Genomic DNA, 19,185 nt, shown 5'->3' with positions numbered 1-19,185 from the left:
TTTGGATTGAGGTTTTGGTTTGTTTTTCCTCTCCATTCTCTTGATTAAAAAAAAAAAAACTTAAACAATTGTTTTCTGTATAAACAACTTTACTTATATGTGAGTTTTACAAACTTCCTCTAACTACAAACGAATATTAGGTTCAATTTTCATATTTAAGGGATGAGTTAAACATCAACATTAGAGACGCCAGCCCTTAGACACATTTAAATATTTTCATTTTCCTCTAAAAGTACTACTTGCTAAAATAAGGAAACATCAAGCATAATTATTATGGTGGATAAAAGTAATTGGTTGTTGAGCTACTTGAACGATTATTTATATATGCAAGACCATCTTGCTTGACACTTGCCAAAATTTAAAATTCTAATTTCTAACTAATATCACGTGGCATGAACATTAATAGACTACTTCAAAAAAACATTAATAGATGTTATGAGAAAAAAAAATGGGTACTAACGAGAAAAATACAATTCTATAATATCGATTATTTTAACATTGAAAAAAAATTCATAAGCAAGGACAGATATCTAAATCAGCAGGATACAAAAAGTTTAATAGATGGATCCTCAACCCAAACCACGCCAACGAAAATCCTTACCAATATCAATACATAATTGTTTTAAAAAATATATTATTTGAAAAAAAAATTACTTATTTAATAGAGTTACTCCTCATCTTTATTGTTTATTTTCTTAAATATAATAGTTGAGATCAATTACTTATTATTATCTAAGAAATTGAACAGTAAAAATAAAAAATAATTCTAAAAAGATCACTTTTAAAATAAATGATACACACTATATAAATTAAGTCGGGACAAGTTATTCAAATCAACATCGATTCATCCCCAAGTTAAAATTGTAAAGTATTGGAACTATGATGCTAATAAATTATATCTTTTACGAACTATAATATAATGATGGTAAATTGAAAATATAATGACAATAATTATAAAAATAATAACTTGTAATTTCATATACTAAAATAATAGTCATTTTTAGATTGTTATTTACTATCATGTTGTGGTATATTTTACTATCAATGTAATATTTGATAACATCTCATTTATTATATATTCATGTGGCATAACACATGATTGTCTATTTGACATAGTGTGATATCATCATTTAACTAATGTCATGAATAAACCTTCAATGATATATATTAATTTGTGCAACCAGAAGAAAAATTGAGAGTTATTTTATCATTATTTAGATGGAGAATAAATAGGGGAGAGTAGGTAGTGGGAAATATAGGTTGTTTTGTAGAAGAAAAATAAAGTGAAAATAAATAAGAAATATTTGAATTAAAGTTATTTGATAGATAAAAAATACTTGTTATTTGAATTTATTACTATTTGGTTTTTAAAAATAAAAAAGGAATTATTAATAAAACATTTTGCAATTGATCATGTGAGGGAAAAAAATGATCCTCTAAAAAAACTCACTTAGTTTTCGTTTATGTTCCTTTAAAAGTGAGTGGTGTATATCCACAATGGACGGACATAAATCAACAACAAAGCTGGTTATGATTGTTCATTGGGAGCAGGCTCTCGAGCACTAAAAATAATGGTGCCAAAAACTTGCATATTAGAACCATTGTTGCCATGGCAAAAGAAACTAGAATAAGACGCAACACAAAATGAGACCTCACATTTCTCCTCGTATAAGTGAAAAAATGTTTTTGCATGAGCCCCACAATAATTTCAAAAAATTATTTGCCATCTCTTCAATGTCAAACCTACAAAATTCATACCTTTCCACATGTTTATCTTCTTTTCACCCCATTTTAATCTTCTTTCATCATTATTAAACATACTTAATTTCTAAAATTGTGAGACTTTGTCGTAGTAATTCTTAAATTTTTAAATTGAATCCGTTAGTTACATTGATCCTTGTCATTAACTTTATTATGAACTATAATAATGATAAATTATAAAACTAGATAATATATATCTAAAGTCTTAGATTCAATTTTTAGTATAGTCATTGTTAAAACAAAACAATAATTTTGTTAGAGTTCCTCTAATTAAAACTTAATATTTTCTTTAGTATCTGGAATTCATGATATTTTTTTTAGTCCCTTATGATAATTGTACATTCAAATTGCAAAAACCAAGTCAAAATGATACTAAAAGAAACATTTTGTGTATTTGAGAAACTAAAAAAAAATATAAATTTTAATTTGGGAACTAAAAAAAACTAACCCCAAATTTAAAGGAATTTTTTTTGACGCAGAAAAAAAAATTTAAGCCTAATTTTAGTTTCAAAGATTTACTCCATGTTAATTTCACAACTTTTGTTTAGTTTTTGTTTAAAAGAAGTCAATTAAAATTAACTAGGAAGTTGAATAGTACAACTAATGGCCGGAATGGTCTTCCCCGTATGTTCCATAAACCCTAATAGCATTCATTCATTCATTCTTGTTCCTTCAACACTAGCAAATGCAATGAAGCCCCTCATGCACTATCAACACCAATCCCCACTATGAAGAATCCAAATCCAATCCAAGTTCTTTTCACCAAAACATGTTGCTTTTTGCGCGCAACATCGGTGGCAGGGCCTCACTCCGAGTAAGCTCCTTTCATTCCTCACCCCTTCAAAACCCTTTTCCTCTTTTCCTCACTCCTTCATCCCTCTCCTCTCAAAATTCAATTTTTGCTCGCCCCGTGATTTGGTTCACCAGCTTTCTGTGTGTTATAAGATACCCCTTTGTCTCAAAACCTTCTTTTGATGACATTGCTTCCGAATCAATGCGTAGTTTCTTGCAGCAGGACGGTCCTCACTTGTCTGATTCAGCATTGGCACCCATTTGGGTGTCTAAGGCTTTGGTGAAGCTGAAAGGGGACCCTAAATCAGCCCTGAAGTTCTTCAAGGAGGCAGGGGCTCGTGCCGGGTTTCGCCATGCCGCGGAGTCTTATTGCGTTTTGGCTCACATTTTGTTTTGTGGAATGTTTTATCTTGATGCCAGAAGTGTCATCAAAGAGTGGATTTTGTTGGGGAGGGAGTTTCCGGGTTGTGATTTCTTTGATATGTTGTGGTCTACTAGGAATGTTTGTAGGCCTGGTTTTGGAGTGTTTGATACTTTGTTTAATGTTTTAGTGGATTTGGGGATGCTTGAGGAGGCTAGGCAATGCTTTTGGAAGATGAACAAGTTCAGGGTTCTACCAAAAGTGAGGTCTTGTAATGAGCTTCTTCACAGGCTTTCAAAATCAAGCAAAGGGGGATTGGCATTAAGTTTTTTCAAGGATATGGTTGTGGCTGGCCTCTCGCCCTCGGTTTTTACATATAATATGGTGATAGGCTGTCTGGCCAGAGAAGGGGACTTAGAAGCTGCTAGGAGTTTATTTGAAGAAATGAAAGCTAAGGGTCTTAGGCCAGACATTGTCACTTATAATTCTCTCATTGATGGGTATGGAAAGGTAGGGATGCTAACTGGAGCAGTTAGTGTATTTGAGGAAATGAAAGATGCAGGATGTGAACCAGATGTGATAACATACAATTCTCTTATTAATTGCTTCTGTAAATTTGAAAGAATTCCTCAAGCTTTTGAGTATCTGCATGGGATGAAGCAAAGAGGGTTGCAACCAAATGTTGTAACTTATAGTACACTAATTGATGCATTTTGCAAGGCAGGCATGTTACTGGAAGCAAATAAATTTTTTGTTGACATGATACGTGTTGGTCTTCAACCCAACGAATTTACGTATACATCTCTGATCGATGCAAATTGTAAAATAGGTGATCTCAACGAAGCATTTAAACTGGAAAGTGAGATGCAGCAGGCTGGAGTTAACTTAAATATTGTCACCTACACTGCATTACTGGATGGTCTTTGTGAAGATGGAAGAATGAGAGAGGCAGAAGAATTATTTGGGGCATTGTTGAAAGCTGGATGGACTCTTAATCAACAGATTTATACTTCCCTTTTTCATGGATATATCAAGGCTAAGATGATGGAGAAGGCCATGGATATTTTAGAGGAAATGAACAAGAAAAACTTGAAGCCAGACCTGTTGCTGTATGGAACTAAAATATGGGGTCTTTGCAGACAAAATGAAATAGAAGATTCTATGGCTGTAATTCGGGAGATGATGGATTGTGGTCTGACTGCTAATAGTTACATATATACAACCCTTATAGATGCATATTTTAAGGTTGGGAAAACCACAGAAGCTGTTAATCTATTACAAGAGATGCAGGATTTGGGTATCAAGATAACAGTGGTAACATATGGTGTACTAATTGATGGTTTATGCAAAATAGGTTTAGTTCAACAGGCTGTTAGATACTTTGACCACATGACTAGAAATGGTTTGCAACCTAATATTATGATTTACACTGCTCTGATTGATGGCCTTTGTAAAAATGATTGTCTTGAAGAAGCCAAGAACCTGTTCAATGAGATGCTGGATAAGGGAATCAGTCCAGATAAATTGGTTTATACTTCTTTGATTGATGGGAACATGAAGCATGGAAATCCTGGAGAAGCTTTGAGTTTGCGAAATAGAATGGTTGAAATAGGTATGGAGCTAGACCTGTGTGCTTATACTTCACTGATTTGGGGTTTTTCTCGTTATGGCCAAGTACAGCTGGCAAAGTCGTTGCTAGATGAGATGCTCAGGAAAGGCATTATTCCTGATCAAGTTCTCTGTATTTGTCTATTGAGAAAGTATTATGAACTAGGAGACATCAATGAGGCTCTGGCACTTCATGATGATATGGCGAGGAGGGGCCTAATTTCTGGGACTATTGACATAACAGTTCCCTCTGTACACACTTGAGAGGAAAACATGTTATACATACTTGGTCTCCTGTTCCTTATTTTGGTGGCCTACAATCTAGTTTACTTCATTTTATGCCAAAGTTCAATAGCATCATTGAAATGAATTTGATGCATCATTAGATAATGACATCTGGCTGTTCCAATTGATGCTTTCTCATTCTCAAGGCACTTGAATTTTTTATGATGTAAATCCTGCAGCTTCTGGGATTTGTACATCAATAATCATGTTCTCATTTGATAATCAAGACAACCATAATGTGATGTTTTCCTGGCTTGAAATCAACTTGGCTAATATTATAACTAGGAAGCTCATAATTATAGGTACTGGACACTATTCTTCTATATGCTTAGATTTCTTTCCTTTCGAACTATGTACTTGATGCAAGTTGTCTTATAGTCTTATTCCTTTTGTTTCAGTGCCTTACTGCTGTTACCAAATTGCACAAGCTCTGTGCTTCACAGTCAGGAACTGACTTTCACAGAACAGCAAATCTTTATTTGGCAGATGTAGAGGAGTTCAGCCATAGTGGGATGCCCTTTTCACCACTGGGACATGCAAGGTGTATGATACTTTCTTAGCATTTTATTAAAGGCAATAATGTTAACACACGCAACCATAGTGGTGATCTCAAGTCCCTTTATAGACCAGGCCCCTGTACAGAAACTTTCTCTGTTTTATTAGAAAGCGGCTTCTCTTGTAAAATCTTTCCTAGCCCTGTTGGACTAGCACCACTTTTCTGATTCTATCTATGCATTTCACAATATAAACGCTTACTATTGAACATTTTTTACACAGTTCATACATTTCCAAAGTAATTTTTATTTTGATAATAACTGGCACCACTGGCATTGGTGTTAAGTACTCATTCTTTCTTTAATCTAACAAATTGATTTCAGTTTTATTGCATGGAGATTAGAATTTGATGTGAGTTTTTCATTGCTAACTCAATAGGTAAGTCTGTCTAAGATAATTCCCCCCCTTATTTCTGCCAATTGTAAACCAACTACATATTTAAGCTAACATGCTGATAATCAGCAGTACATTATCATCAGGTTGTTCACTTGCTTGGAAGCTGAGGCGCTTTATGCACCTGATATGTGTACTTCGCTTCATGCAGGCAGGAGGCTGCTTCTAGATGACATGGATCCAAGAGGTCTAGAGCTAGAAATTTGTGAATCATTCCAATGGGTGGAAAGTTTCAGGCTTATCTTGTTCTCTCCCTAATCTTGTAGCTAACAAAGACAAACAGTCTAAAAGATCAGGTGTATATTTATTTATTGATTGATTGATTTGGGCAATAAAATGTTTAGGGGAGAGAAGAGGTTGTCTCATTTCAAGGTTACTAGATTCAAGGATGATTTACTGTTGTACTAGCAAAATAACTTACTGATATAAGATCACCAGCATTCTCAGGTGTTTTGACCAGCCTTTGTATCACAAAGAATAAACAACTAAATGGGACAATGTGCCAAAACAATACCACTATATTATTGCGGTATGGCAATTAGTATTTTCACACCTTTTGTCAAAATCACGTATGACTATACATACTATCATGAATGGCGCCCATATTCAATGAATGGGGGTACACAAGTACATATATGATGTAGATTTGATTTTTGTTAGCAGAAAAAAAATTCAGCCAATAGAAATATTTATTCAATTTCTACCTACAGCATTCCATTTAACATGCATTTCCATCTAAAGAACTCATGATGTGAGTAATGGGATCCAAAGAAAAATTGGACCACAGGACATCGATGTAAGCTGTGGAATCCAAAGAAAAAATGGACGAGACCAAAATAAAAGATTATGATGAATAGTTAGTATAGGTTTATTTTTTATTTTTATGTGAAAAAAAAATTATGAAACATCAGATGGTGACATGTATTCACCAATAATTCCATCCCTCCCCATTTCACCTGACATGTCGGGGTTGTATTTATTTGCTTGGCTCTACTTTCTACCCCCTGAATGCAATGTTTCATCAAGGATAAAGCCATTTAGTTGGTGTTTAAATAGGAAATACAACAAATGTGTAACTGTGGGCGTGTAGAAGATAGAAACAAAACATGATAAGGTTCCTAACAGAGGAATCAAGTTTCATATTTGATTTGTTATGACTTCCTAACGAATGAAAATGGAAATGAAATGAAATCATTCATTTTTGTCGTGCTTGGTACAATCAAGAATGTCAGTATGTCCTTTGTAATTATTAAAAATAATTTACATTTTTATTTGTCAAAATTGTTACCATCTGTACATGAGTTTAATTTGGCTGGAAAGTCTATATATAATTAAATGTTCTTAATCTACATTTTTCTATTAATTAAAACAATTTAGCTTTTTTTTTTTTTTTTTACTTTAGTCATGTTCTTTTATTAACATTTATTAGTACCAGACATTTCATATACTCTTTCATCAGCATCTAATATCTGAAATCAATAACAATCAAGAAAACGAGATGATCATGTTGAATAGTAATGGAGTTACTTTTATTTCATAAATAACTAAAAATTTAAGAAAGATAGCTTTTTCGGATGACGAAATGATCAACTTTAAAATACATACAAGGTTATGAAGAATAGAGATTGAATCAAACAAAAAACAAAAATAATCCAGTATCCTCGTAAGCATTGTTGAAAGTAGTATTTTAAATAAAACCTTCCTCATAAGCATTGCAAGTACATTTTACGTACTGCCACAACATATTTCTAGAACAATTACTTTTGCATATATTTTATCATTTCATTCTTAATTCTCTAATCAAGTATCCTTCAAGCATAGTTTTTATTTATTTATTTAATTTGTATTGGGAAAGGCTTTATTTAAAATACTACTTTCAACTGGAAGATAAATCTAACAACTATGTTTTTTAATAGCTGTTAAATTAACCTTTCAGTTGAAAGTGATATTCTAAATAAAATCTTTCCCAATCCGATTTCAAGATTCAAATCATTGACCCTTCAAGTAAATTTTGGAAGCAATCACGTCATATTTCTATTCGACTAACAACTTTTGCATATGGACAAATCTCGACGGAAATTGAGCTTCTTGTGTGTGCAAAATATACAACGCATGATTTTACCACACCCATGTAGTTAATTAATACAAATATAGTACGTTAGAGCATCCTATTACCAAACAGACTAAAAGAGAAAAGCTAAAACCAAACAACCTTGTCAATTTCACGTCTTCTTGAAGTTCTGCATTCCGGTTCATAAAGCTCCCACAAGTTCAAACCCAATAGATATATCTACAACTATTTACCAGACCACAACTTTCAAGTGAAAACTATACTATTTTCTATTTATTAGGGTAAATAAGAACATAAAAAAATACTATAAAAACTAATAATATAAAAAACCTGAGTACACCTGTGATAAAAAAATGTTGAGGACAAATGTTATAATGGGAATGGACTAGTAAAACTTGTCTAAACCTGCTATGTTCCTAATCTCTTCGAACCGCACTCGGAGCAGAACTTGGATGTTTCCCTCAGATATGGAGCCCCGCATTCATCACAAAACTTTGCAGGAGTTGTTGGCTGTATAATAGGCAATAAGATACAACTCAGCAAAAAAGAAATAGTTTAAGGAAATGTCAAACAACTAAAATCAATAAAATTTGTTCGAGTGTCTCATAGCATTATAAAGATATTTAAACTGTTGGCCTGGTCATGTGACATATTGATTACTACACATAATAAGGCAGATTAAGTAAAACCTTAGTACTAATATGAAATCTTTATTGAGAAATCCATAATAAGTATCTACTATCAGAATTAGGTTTCAATTTTAAACCAACATACCAGGGATAGGCCTCAGAGCAAATACAATACAGTGAGTATTAACTCAGCAATTAGAGAAATGACACAAAACGGCATAAATAGGTTGGTCTTACCACACTTTTAGACATGCAAATTGAGTTGCAAAAACTCTATCCTAATTTGACAAAACAAAATCTAAATCAAATAAACTCACCAGCATGTGCAAGCGTCCTCCAACATTGCCACCAGTGAGTGGTTGTAAGCAAGTCATGTGTTGAGATATTGATATTGGCTGGTGAGCATGAGAAATTTCAGGTAGGTGTGAAGGACCACTTTGAGGGTTATGAGAATAGGGCCCTGCATGCTGACTTTGGTGCATAGTTTGATTGTTCTGGAGAACTGGATGAAGCTGAGGTTGATGTGGCAATGACTGCAAGTGATGTTTGCACGGTGTTTGCTGCTGATTTTGTGGCTGGTAAGAGATAATACTCTTAAAATATTATTAAAAGTAACAGGAAAAAAATGTCCTAAGATCCACACCAAGCACAACTAAAGCAACAGAAAACATAATTAAGGCATAAGCATGAAAATAGGGTAAACAAACCAACAGTTACTAAAAAGGCAGCTAATATAATTTTATTGTCAGTTTATAAATAAGGAGAATGCAACATTCATGTACTGAGGTGATAACAACAACATTCATCGATCACTTACTAGATAGAGTCTGGATACAAATAAGTGCAGCCAGCAACTAAAATTTATGCAGCCTTTAAACATGATCTTCTATTCCATTTAGTATGATATACATCAATAATCATGGTGTATCAATCATAATTATGCAGGTAGCAGATGACAAAGTACATTATATTCATAATCAGCATGCTAGTAAAACTTTTCCAAAAATGGTACAAATTTAGAAATTGCAGTTTAGGCATTGTGCACAAAACTGCAGTAGCTCATGTATTATGCATCTTTAAGGAAGCAATTCATTTGCCAAAAATGAAGCACATCACACATACAGGGATATCTTGGATATTTGAAAGTGAAATTGATGCACCACGCCTATACTTGTGTCTTGGAGAGTAAAATTTGTAATCATTGGCTGAGATAGCAACTTCACTCCGACCCGTCAATCTCTTAAACCTAAAACCAAGAATAAAGCAAATGAGACCAAGAATTACACACTTAGCAAAGTTCAAATAAATGTTCAATCTCTATCTCATTTTATTTAGGGTCATCAATAGTTCCTGAACAGGATATAAAAAGGCCTAGGATGATAAAACGTAAATAATCAATCAAATATCTTCAACCATATGCTTTCTTAAAACGGCACAAACAAGTTTGACATCAGATAAGTAAAAATTGTTTGCTGTAGATTTGTGGATTGATTATTATGTACAGGTCTAGTTCAAAAACAATACCCTTCGTATATCTTGGAATTTTATGGTCAATCTTATGGAATACTGGGGGTATGCTTTCACCTTCAAACAGTCATGATACAGTTTCAAGCGGTTATCAATGGAATAAATGAGTTAGGAAGCGAGATATGTGTGCTTTATTGGCTTCTTTCAAGGGAAATTTCATTCTTAACATGCAGAGAGATTGGACTGCTACATTGCATTTATGAGTTGCTCTGGCCAACTGTTTTCTTTTATTTATTTAGAAGGACTCCTATCCTTCCCAAGAATCTTACTTTTAATATTTCTTATTGTTAGACATCGCAAATAGAAACAATAATTTATATTATTAGAAGAAAAGCACCAAAAAAAATAGGCCAAACTACATTTGCGACAAGATGAATGCCACCATTTGCACTTTCAACCTTGTTCCATTTCTGTTGTTCTATCTATGCATCCGTTTTTCCACACTTAAGGATTTAGGTGAGAGAAAATCATATTAATGCTTAAACGAGCCAAAAGGATCTTCAGGTCAAGAGAAAAGGATATTATTCAATCCTCTTACCTAACCAAACTTTGCCAATCAAAAAGGCCCATCACAATTAAAAGTGAAAACGCCACAACACTCGACTTACCACTCAGCATCATCAATCGGCACATTATTAGGTTTTTCAACAATTCTTAATCCATTAACTACCACAAAGCGAACACGCTTCTCTTCTTGTATAACTAGTTCTGGGAACCTTGTCCTCGTTTCCATAGAAGTAGCCAATTCTCTTCTCTTAAATGTACATGGTCCTGATGAGGGGCAACTCACACATTAAATGTTGCCATCAATACGTCAATATGAAACTGTCATGAAAAAAGAAAAGGAAAAAACCCTCCCACACCAAACTGCCTAGTTGCATGTTCGGCCGCTGAAGTACATATTCAATTCTTTTTTACGAGAAATATGAAGCATTATACATGGAATTGAAAAATCATCTTCAAACAACTAAATTGCCCCTCCAAAAAAGAAACATAAGCAAATCAAAACTACCTAGAATACATAAAGGATACAAGGAAGACTTAATTACCCTTTTTAGGAAATTTCTTAGCCAGTTTTCTATACAAACCACCGGCAGCTTCAAGGGCTACCCCTATTGTCTTCTCCCGAATACCATTCAAGGAAGCAAGCCTATTATTCACATCACTAACTAAACTTTCATACATATTCGCCATATACATCAAAGGCAGGGCGAAATTTGGGTCTCCTTCATACTGGATCTCACTCGTCCTCCTCTTACTCATTTTGTCTTGGCCGGCACAATCAGCCTCAGAATCTGGCATCTCAATCACACGGTCTTCAACAAAATGATCCACAACAATTTGCAAAAATCTCGCCCTTGCCGGTTCAATAGGCGAAACATCTGGTTCCAAGTTGAACTAAAATCAATTAACCTTACGTCCTTAACAAGTTAACTCAACCTTGACCACACATTTAGAACAAGAGAAAATAGGCTATGCACTGATAGTGCAAAGTAATTTTACACTTTCATCTGATCACAAACTACCATGATAACTTTGTTGATTTTTAGTATAACTCATACTTTAAAAGTTATAATAACAATGATTTCTAATTAGTTGACATTATAAAAGTTTTTACACTTCACAGTGCATAGCCATTGAACTCCTATGACAATATCAGAATTAAGAAGTTGAAGCGAATTTTTTTACCCTCAACTGTCAAGATATCATAAGAGGTAGTTCTAGAAGACTCATTAGTGTCTAGACTAGCGCGATCCTCGTCTACCTCCACACTGTGAAGCGGCAAACAGCTCCTATGCGATTCATTCATGCAATCCTGCAACGAAATTGAAGAAATTTCAGAGTGGAAAAATTGAAATTAGAGGAAACAAAAAAAAGGAATTGAAGGAAGGCAGTACTGACGACGGCGGAGGCGGAATCGTCGTTGGGGTTGTCGTCGGCGGTGATGTGGTCGATGGCGGAGGCGGCGGTTCAGGCGTCGACGGCGTTGAGGACGTGGAGAGGGCTGTCGATGAAGGAAGATGGAGAGTTGAGATTGTAATGCTGCACGGGAACCCTAGCACCCATTTGCGGGAATTAGGGAAATGGAATTCGCAATTCAGCCAAAGTCGATGGGTTGGTTCTTGAATGTGTCACTGCAAAAGGGTTTGGGAGAGAGAGACAGCATGGTGGAATGGGAAGAGTGAGAAAGAGAATGAGATTGTTAACGGCTATCCAGAGAGAGAGGAAGAAGGAAGAGTTCCAAACCTGAGGTTGAGACCGTACCTGAGGTTTCCTGTGCTCAAACCAGTTCCCAAACCTCACTCCCATCTCCGCACCAGTTAGGTTACTTACTACTTGACTACTGCACCTCCTTTCTTTTATTTTCTAAAATATAAAAAAAAAAATGTATAGACTCGCAGTTAGTTTAGTAAACTGTAACTTTATAAAATAAATTTATTACTTCCTTCGTAATTGTTGTAAAAAAATAATTATTATTTTAACTTTTCAATATAATTTTAATTACTTTTTTTCACTTATAATATTAATTATCAACTACAAAATTTATAAATGTAGTCATTGGAAGACTACTTTAGTCCTAAAAGAAAAAGAAACTCATTTGCGTGTAATCTTCTAACAGTGAAATTCAAAGCTGTAAATTTTTTGCTCACAAAAATCTTATTAGAAGATGACTATGTGAATCTTGGTTAGAAGCACTTATTATAAAGTTAATGGAGAAGATAGTTGGTTATCCTACCAATATAGCTAAGCTAAAATAACTATGGAAGTTACATCTTGACTTACAGGATGTTGGCCATGGTAATTTCATGATAAAATTTGATTAACTGAAAGATAGATGAAAGGTGATGAGTGGTGATCCTTCAACGATTTCTTTTTTATCATTATCTAATAGTGAAGACATGGTCACCATAATTCACTGTTGAAACGGACACAATGATAAATACGTTAGTTTGGGTTTGCTTCCTTAGCCTAAACTTTGTTTTCTATTACAACAGTTTCCTACTTGAGTTAGCTTCAGTTATTGGCAAATTCATCAAAGTGGGTGCGAACGAATTGCATGTTAATCGTGGTAGATATGCATAGGTATGTGTGGAAATTAATCTCCATAAACTGATGGTCAGTCAAGTACTCAAGTTAAGATTAGGAGTCAGTCATTGGTACAACATTGAATATGAAGGCCAATACTTACTTTGCAGGAAATATGGACATTATGGCCATCATACCAATTACCAAAGATTGTTTGTTTCCTCCCATAGTGTTTCTCGTTGAAGCTCCAACACAAACACCATTTGCCACAATATCGACCCCTTCCACGGATACTAATGCAATAATTTCAAGATATTTCAGAATCCTCAATTGCCCAGAATTATGTTATTAATTATTCAAATAAAAACGATAACAAAACAGGGGGCGGATATGCATGGAGAATGGTTAGTTATGCATCACAAGAAGAAAGGGAATAAAAGATCCAATAATCAGATAATGGGATAAAAAAAGTTTCAGATAATTTGGATTGAGGGTACCATGATTTTGATTTCAACACCTACCTTGTTTCACACACACAAATAATATTATTAATAATAATAATATGTAAACCTTTGCTAACTGATGACCATGGCCTCGTCCATGTCAACCAAACACACACTTCAAGGACTTGAGACCTATATCAATCTCTGTAATATCCTTCATAAAATTATCTCCAAATTACTTGTTAGTAGGCTTCATCTTTTTCTACAAGAAATCATTAGTCCCTTTTAACTAGTTTTATTCTTGGAAGAGAACTATCACTTTAAGAACTTGAGATTAGGGGTAAAAACATGCTAGATTATGGTCTGAATTAAAAATCTGTTATAGATTATTTTTTTAGATTTAACTTGACCTATTTAAAAGTCTGACTTGACCTACTAACCTATCATACAATAAATATTATGTATGATCAGAATTTAATGACTATACGATTAAACTTTGAGAATTCATATAATACTTTTTAAAATTTAATATAAAAAAGACACATACTTCCATTTTAATTTGTGCATGAAATAGAACACTCTAATATGAGATTGATTTATATCTTTTAAATTATATATATATATATTAAATAGGCCAGCTTAACAGGTCTAACAAACTTTTTTTAAAACTTGAACCTAACCTTTTTATTTAATTAGACTTATAAAAAAAATTAAACTTAATCTTTATACTAAATAAATCAGACCAAATCAAGCCTTACAAAGACCAAGCCGAAGCCCCTAGTAGACAACTTGATCCATTTCCATCCTAACTTGAGACCTATCAACCTGTGTAATGTTCTTCATAAAATTATCTTCAAAGTCCTTGTTAATAGGCTTCATCTTTTTCTAGAAGAGATCATTAGTCCTTTTTAAGCTAGCTTTGTTCTTGGAAGAGGCACCACATTTAATGTTATCTTAGCCCAGGAGATTGTCCTCCATATGCACATATCTAAGGCAAAGAATGTCTATATATCTTTCAAGATCGATCTTGAGAAAACATATGATAGGATGAGATAGGATTTCCTTTAGCAAGTTCTGGGCGACTTCGGTTGTCCAACTAGTAACATCTTTAATGCCAAACAACGGTATACCCGTGACAACATGCAAACTTCAATCACACGGTGGAAATTAGTCAAAGAGATTATATAAATGCATATTTCAAGCTAAATTTTCATCTGAATCTGACATGACACCATAAAATATTCGCCCGTCTTGAAGTTCTGTGACAGGAATTTTAAATTATCCCCAAGACAGCACAAATTATTTAAGCTACATCTACATAGAACTCTGAATTTCAAGAAAAGATTATTAACCATAATGTACAAAGAAAAACAACAAACACCCCCAAAAAGCTGCAACTGTAAACGGTGAATTCAGCGTCTCCCAGATGCAACTGATTCGGTATTGAAGAGATACTTCACTCGTGACAGAACTGAATCATGTGCTGGATCATAAGGATGGTCTTTAGAAGGGATTTCAAGTATTGCAGGAACAGGCTTGTTATAGCTATCAACCAAAAACCTTATCATATTTGCAACCTGCACAGCGAAGGAAAGTATAAGATCTTTGAATTTATGGAAAACATGTCGGGATACCGGGAGTTGGGGGTAGCAGGGTCTTAACCCAAGATCACAAGTAAAAGTCAAATGAGCAAGAATGTGCCCAAAGAATAAATAACGTAAACAAAATACTTTCGGATCTCAGGTAGGGTACCATGATGTCTGAATGGGCAATAAAAGAAATGGATCACATAATTAAATCAAATGTGAGAAATCAAATTACTTGGCAACATTTGAACCAAACCCACAGGATTACGTCTGAAAAGCAACGAATAAACTTGGGACTGTTATTGTCCCGTTGGTCAGTCCAGCAAAACTCCAGTAATGTATTGCCTTATTCATAGAGCAATTTGTTCATTCAAAACCTCACGTTAGTTTTGGAATGTAGTGGATATGAGTATATTCCTTCCAGAATTTCTCAATTCTCACAACAATAACTTTGATTACCAAGCAGAAAATGTGCTAAATTATAGCTAACAATAAGTAAATGGGTTTGTGGAAATAATAAGGTCATATTTCAGGCCATATGAAGTAGGAAAACAATTGCAGATAGTATTAATTAACATGCAAGTGCACAACAGCCAGACCCATTTATTATAGCCATGAAATATGACTTACATATTGGCTAATCAGCACAATTGCAACATCCTCCCTTGTTGTAAATTCTTTGAATGCATCCTCAATTTGTTTGACAGTTGTTTCTGAAAATCAAAGTCATGATAAACAAAAACCTAGAGTAAATCAACTTGATTTCAAACTGACCAAAAATACTTCAGAACATGATACTATTGACACACACAAAAAAATGTTATCTTGTATAGCCCAAAACCTTCCTGAGGTTTTAGCCTGATCAACTCCATAATTTCTAGGATATCTACTAATAACCAGTGAGAAAGTAATAAAAATAATGCATACATATGATACGTCAATTTCTTACAAGTGTCTAGGCTATAACATGTATTCTCTATCCTTTCTTGTGTGCTGCAGATAAGGAACATAAGCTGTTATATAGAAACCTTTGGCCTGTTTGGTTTTTTAAAAACATATTCAGTTTCCATTTCTTATGTTCACTAATAATTAGGAAAATGCTACCCTGTTTTCAAAGATTTTCATAGGAAATAGTTAAAACAACCTGTACAACACATACCTTAACAAGAAAGTATGTATATTGTTTATTGGATATCAAACTTTGGATGGTAGCTAAAAGAGGCAGGGAGTCACTTCATGATGTACAATTTCACAAGAAAAACATTGTAGGTTTTAGGGGGTTAAAACCAACGATACTCAGACTACAGAATAGTTAGTAACATATAATTCAGTGGCATACTTGAATCCACAATGAGGTAATTTGTCTTCCTACGTATGTCAACATTTCCCACTCCAGCCAACAGAAATCCAACTACAGTATCCTGTGTAAAATAAAGTATTCATTGTAAGCCTTCAGGATGTTTTAATCATTTCAATCAGAAATTCAGAATACCAATTACAAAAAAACTGCAACTATAACAGAATGAAGAACTGGTGCAATCAGCATTGAAACATTAAAAGTTAAAACATAAGCTTGAACTATAAAATATCTCACCAATTGGTTTCAATTTGTCTGGGGCTCATTGTAATGTTGCAGACTTGCAGTTCTTAGTAAAGTAGCTGTCTAGTTTAACTAATTTTTTAAGCTATAGGGATATTTCAGTACTTTTCTGTTAAGGGTGTAAAGTCAAATATTTAGTTGTGTCAAACTGGAAATGTATGGGTTTTAGGTTTGCAGTACTCAGTATGTGTTTCACTCTTGTTTGGGGTTCCATTATGTTAGTGGCTGAATATCTGATTTGCAGTAATTGTCTAATTGAATTTGAACTGAAGTTTAGGAATGAGGACTACCTGCTCCTGAGTTTTGATAAGTCCTATACTCCTATTTAATTGATGCACTCAACTATCAGAATATAAATAAGTTACCAGCTTATGTCTTATTGAAGCAAATCACTCTCTTCCTGACTCTGAGTGTGATGCAATAATTATTTCAAGTTTTTAATCTTCACAAACTGAAATTCTAAAGGTTCCAAAGAAATCTAAAGGGCATGCACCACAAACATGCAATATTTGTTCTTCAGCAGTCAAGACATAAAGAAAGCATATATGACATTGCCACACTCTTACCTCATCTGCAATCATAGCAATGAGGGCTGAATTGTTGGTAGGAATTTGAACTCTGTTGGCCATTTGGTATGACTGGAGATGATAAACAAGGGGAACAATAAAAGTCAGAGAGACTCGCAACTCCATAGGCATTAGACAGTAAACAGCAATAACAAAAACAAGAACAACAAAGCCTTATCCCACTAGGTGAGGTCGGCTACATGGATCACACAATGTCATTTGACACGGTTACAAACCAAAGTTTCAGAGATTTGTGTTCAATTCATCATATGACAGTAAACAGTAATAAAACAATAATGCAATTCATATTTTATTCCTAGATGAAATATATGACACAACATTAAATCATAATATCCATTTATTACTATGATCCACTTTAGTATCCCCTCAAAATTCACGGTGAGAATTTACCCCAATTCTTCACGGGGATCCCAAACTAACCTCACTTGAAAATTTTAATTCTAAGTCAATCTGAGTGCTTCTAAATTGTAAATAATCGCAGATCTTAGGCCCTTTACACGTTATTGATTGAAATTACGATCCCTTTACTTGTCATTAATCCCAATCAAAAGATCTATAAATTGAGAAGTGAAATGCAAATTGGAGCAGACGTACAACAATCTGGCCTCTATTTAAAGTGATTTAAACGAATTATGCGCTGAAATTCCTCATCAGGGGATCGAAGTAACCGATATCAGAATCAAAAGAACTAAATCGCAAATTTCACAACTCAGAACAAAGCACAAAACGAACGCACCAGATCGAAAGGCTGGCAGCGGAGATGGCGGAGACGACGGAAGATTTCAGAGCGTACGGCGGCGCGTGGACGGAGCTAGGGAGGAGTCCCGTCTGGTTAGGAGCTCCAACAATTATGCGTGCTAGTGCTATAAGTTTCAGACCTCGTTCTCTCGCGCTTTTCAGCTTTTTTATTTTTCTGTTTTGGATAAATATCCATTCTGCACTCTTAAATTATGAGACCGTTATTGATTAATTCTTAAGACTGTGTTTGCATAAGAAAATTTTAAATTTTGATAATTTTAAATGCTTTAATTTAAATTTCTTCATTTCTAAAATTGTGTTTAGATAAAAAATTAGATTTTTTTATTTTTTAAATTTTATGTTTGGATAAAAAAATTAAATTTCTTCATTTTAAAAATTTTGTGTTTAGATAAGGAAATTGAATTTCTTCATTTTTGTGTTAAAAAAAAATGTAACAGCAGTTAAAAGTTAAAATAAAATGGTGTATTGGTCATTGATTTCTAATAATTGATAATAAAAAATAAAATGTTATTTTCTTTTGAAGGATGAAATTAGATGTTTATGCTAAATGAATATAGTTGTAGGTGGTCGAAAATTGTTGGAGGAATCTAGCAGAATAAAAAATTGAAGAAAAAAAAGATGTTGGAGAATTAGAGAAAGTGACATACTTGTTGTTGAGAAGATTCTTGACAACCACAACGGAAGCATCGTGCAAAACACCTCTGTACACAACGGCGTAGCCTCCTTCCCCAATAACATTTCTTTTTGCAAACCCGCGTGTGGCGAGTTCCACTTCCCAAATGGTGTACTAGCGGCCCCACCCTATATCGAGATCCTCCACCAACACTAATTCGCTGCTTCGGTGGTGCTGGGCCCCACCAATTTCAACCTTGACCTTCGCCTCCTCCATCTTCTTCGGATCCAAGGCCTTGACCATGGTGATCTCCTTGGACACCAGAGGGATGCTCCCTAAGCTGTGTTTCGTCGCCAGGTTCCGCTTCCTACGAAAGCAGAGGAAGAAGATCAGAAGCAGAATAGTGAGAGAAGCTGTTTCACAAAAGAATTTCAAATTCTTTCCTAAAATGAAAGAATTTGAAATGCTAATATTTAAGTTAACTAAAATCCCTCATCAAAACACTCAAATTTCAATTTCTTTTCAACTTTTTATCCAAACATCTTATTTAATTGAAAAGTAATTAAAATTATTTAAAAAATTGAATTA

General features: G+C 34.1%; 3 protein-coding genes across 12 annotated transcripts; 1 reads left to right on the top strand and 2 right to left on the bottom strand.

Annotated features, from left to right (window-relative positions):
• The first annotated feature begins 2,348 nt into the window (after window positions 1-2,348).
• On the top strand, window positions 2,349-6,214 carry LOC100786756 (putative pentatricopeptide repeat-containing protein At2g02150). Of its 6 annotated transcripts, XM_006584991.4 has the most exons (4): window positions 2,349-5,109; window positions 5,206-5,348; window positions 5,686-5,740; window positions 5,842-6,214. In XM_006584991.4, exon 1 carries the CDS (start codon window positions 2,531-2,533, stop codon window positions 4,784-4,786), a length of 2,256 nt encoding a protein of 751 aa, XP_006585054.1. In that variant the 5' UTR covers window positions 2,349-2,530; the 3' UTR covers window positions 4,787-5,109; window positions 5,206-5,348; window positions 5,686-5,740; window positions 5,842-6,214. The 6 variants fall into 6 exon arrangements, with proteins under 6 accessions (XP_006585054.1, XP_014634270.1, XP_006585055.1 ...); XM_014778784.3 differs by lacking the exon at window positions 5,686-5,740 and having other exon boundaries at window positions 5,907-6,214; XM_006584992.4 differs by lacking the exon at window positions 5,686-5,740.
• A 1,919-nt stretch (window positions 6,215-8,133) lies between these two features.
• On the bottom strand, window positions 8,134-12,324 carry LOC100786230 (uncharacterized protein At2g02148). Of its 4 annotated transcripts, none has more exons than XM_041018070.1 (8): window positions 12,230-12,324; window positions 11,885-12,117; window positions 11,672-11,798; window positions 11,032-11,364; window positions 10,591-10,753; window positions 9,578-9,701; window positions 8,773-9,030; window positions 8,134-8,336 (listed from the first exon to the last, which is right to left on the bottom strand). In XM_041018070.1, the coding sequence occupies exons 3-8, from the start codon at window positions 11,790-11,792 to the stop codon at window positions 8,235-8,237; spliced, it is 1,101 nt and encodes a 366-aa protein (XP_040874004.1). In that variant the 5' UTR covers window positions 11,793-11,798; window positions 11,885-12,117; window positions 12,230-12,324; the 3' UTR covers window positions 8,134-8,234. The 4 variants fall into 4 exon arrangements, with proteins under 4 accessions (XP_040874004.1, XP_014634265.1, XP_014634266.1 ...); XM_014778779.2 differs by having other exon boundaries at window positions 12,248-12,324; XM_014778780.2 differs by lacking the exon at window positions 12,230-12,324 and having other exon boundaries at window positions 11,881-12,223.
• Window positions 12,325-14,619: 2,295 nt separating this feature from the next.
• LOC100780523 (V-type proton ATPase subunit F) lies at window positions 14,620-18,737 on the bottom strand. Of its 2 annotated transcripts, XM_003531072.5 has the most exons (5): window positions 17,962-18,159; window positions 17,205-17,276; window positions 16,378-16,459; window positions 15,669-15,751; window positions 14,620-15,029 (listed from the first exon to the last, which is right to left on the bottom strand). In XM_003531072.5, the coding sequence occupies exons 2-5, from the start codon at window positions 17,265-17,267 to the stop codon at window positions 14,865-14,867; spliced, it is 393 nt and encodes a 130-aa protein (XP_003531120.1). In that variant the 5' UTR covers window positions 17,268-17,276; window positions 17,962-18,159; the 3' UTR covers window positions 14,620-14,864. The 2 variants fall into 2 exon arrangements, with proteins under 2 accessions (XP_003531120.1, XP_040874025.1); XM_041018091.1 differs by lacking the exons at window positions 14,620-15,029; window positions 15,669-15,751; window positions 16,378-16,459 and adding an exon at window positions 18,632-18,737 and having other exon boundaries at window positions 17,204-17,276; window positions 17,962-18,160.
• Between the last annotated feature and the right edge of the window lie 448 nt (window positions 18,738-19,185).

Source organism: Glycine max, chromosome 8 (assembly GCF_000004515.6).
Source record: "Glycine max cultivar Williams 82 chromosome 8, Glycine_max_v4.0, whole genome shotgun sequence".
Classification (NCBI taxonomy): domain Eukaryota; kingdom Viridiplantae; phylum Streptophyta; class Magnoliopsida; order Fabales; family Fabaceae; genus Glycine; species Glycine max.
Note: the sequence above shows the minus strand (reverse complement) of the source record. Positions and strands in the feature narration are given on the sequence as shown.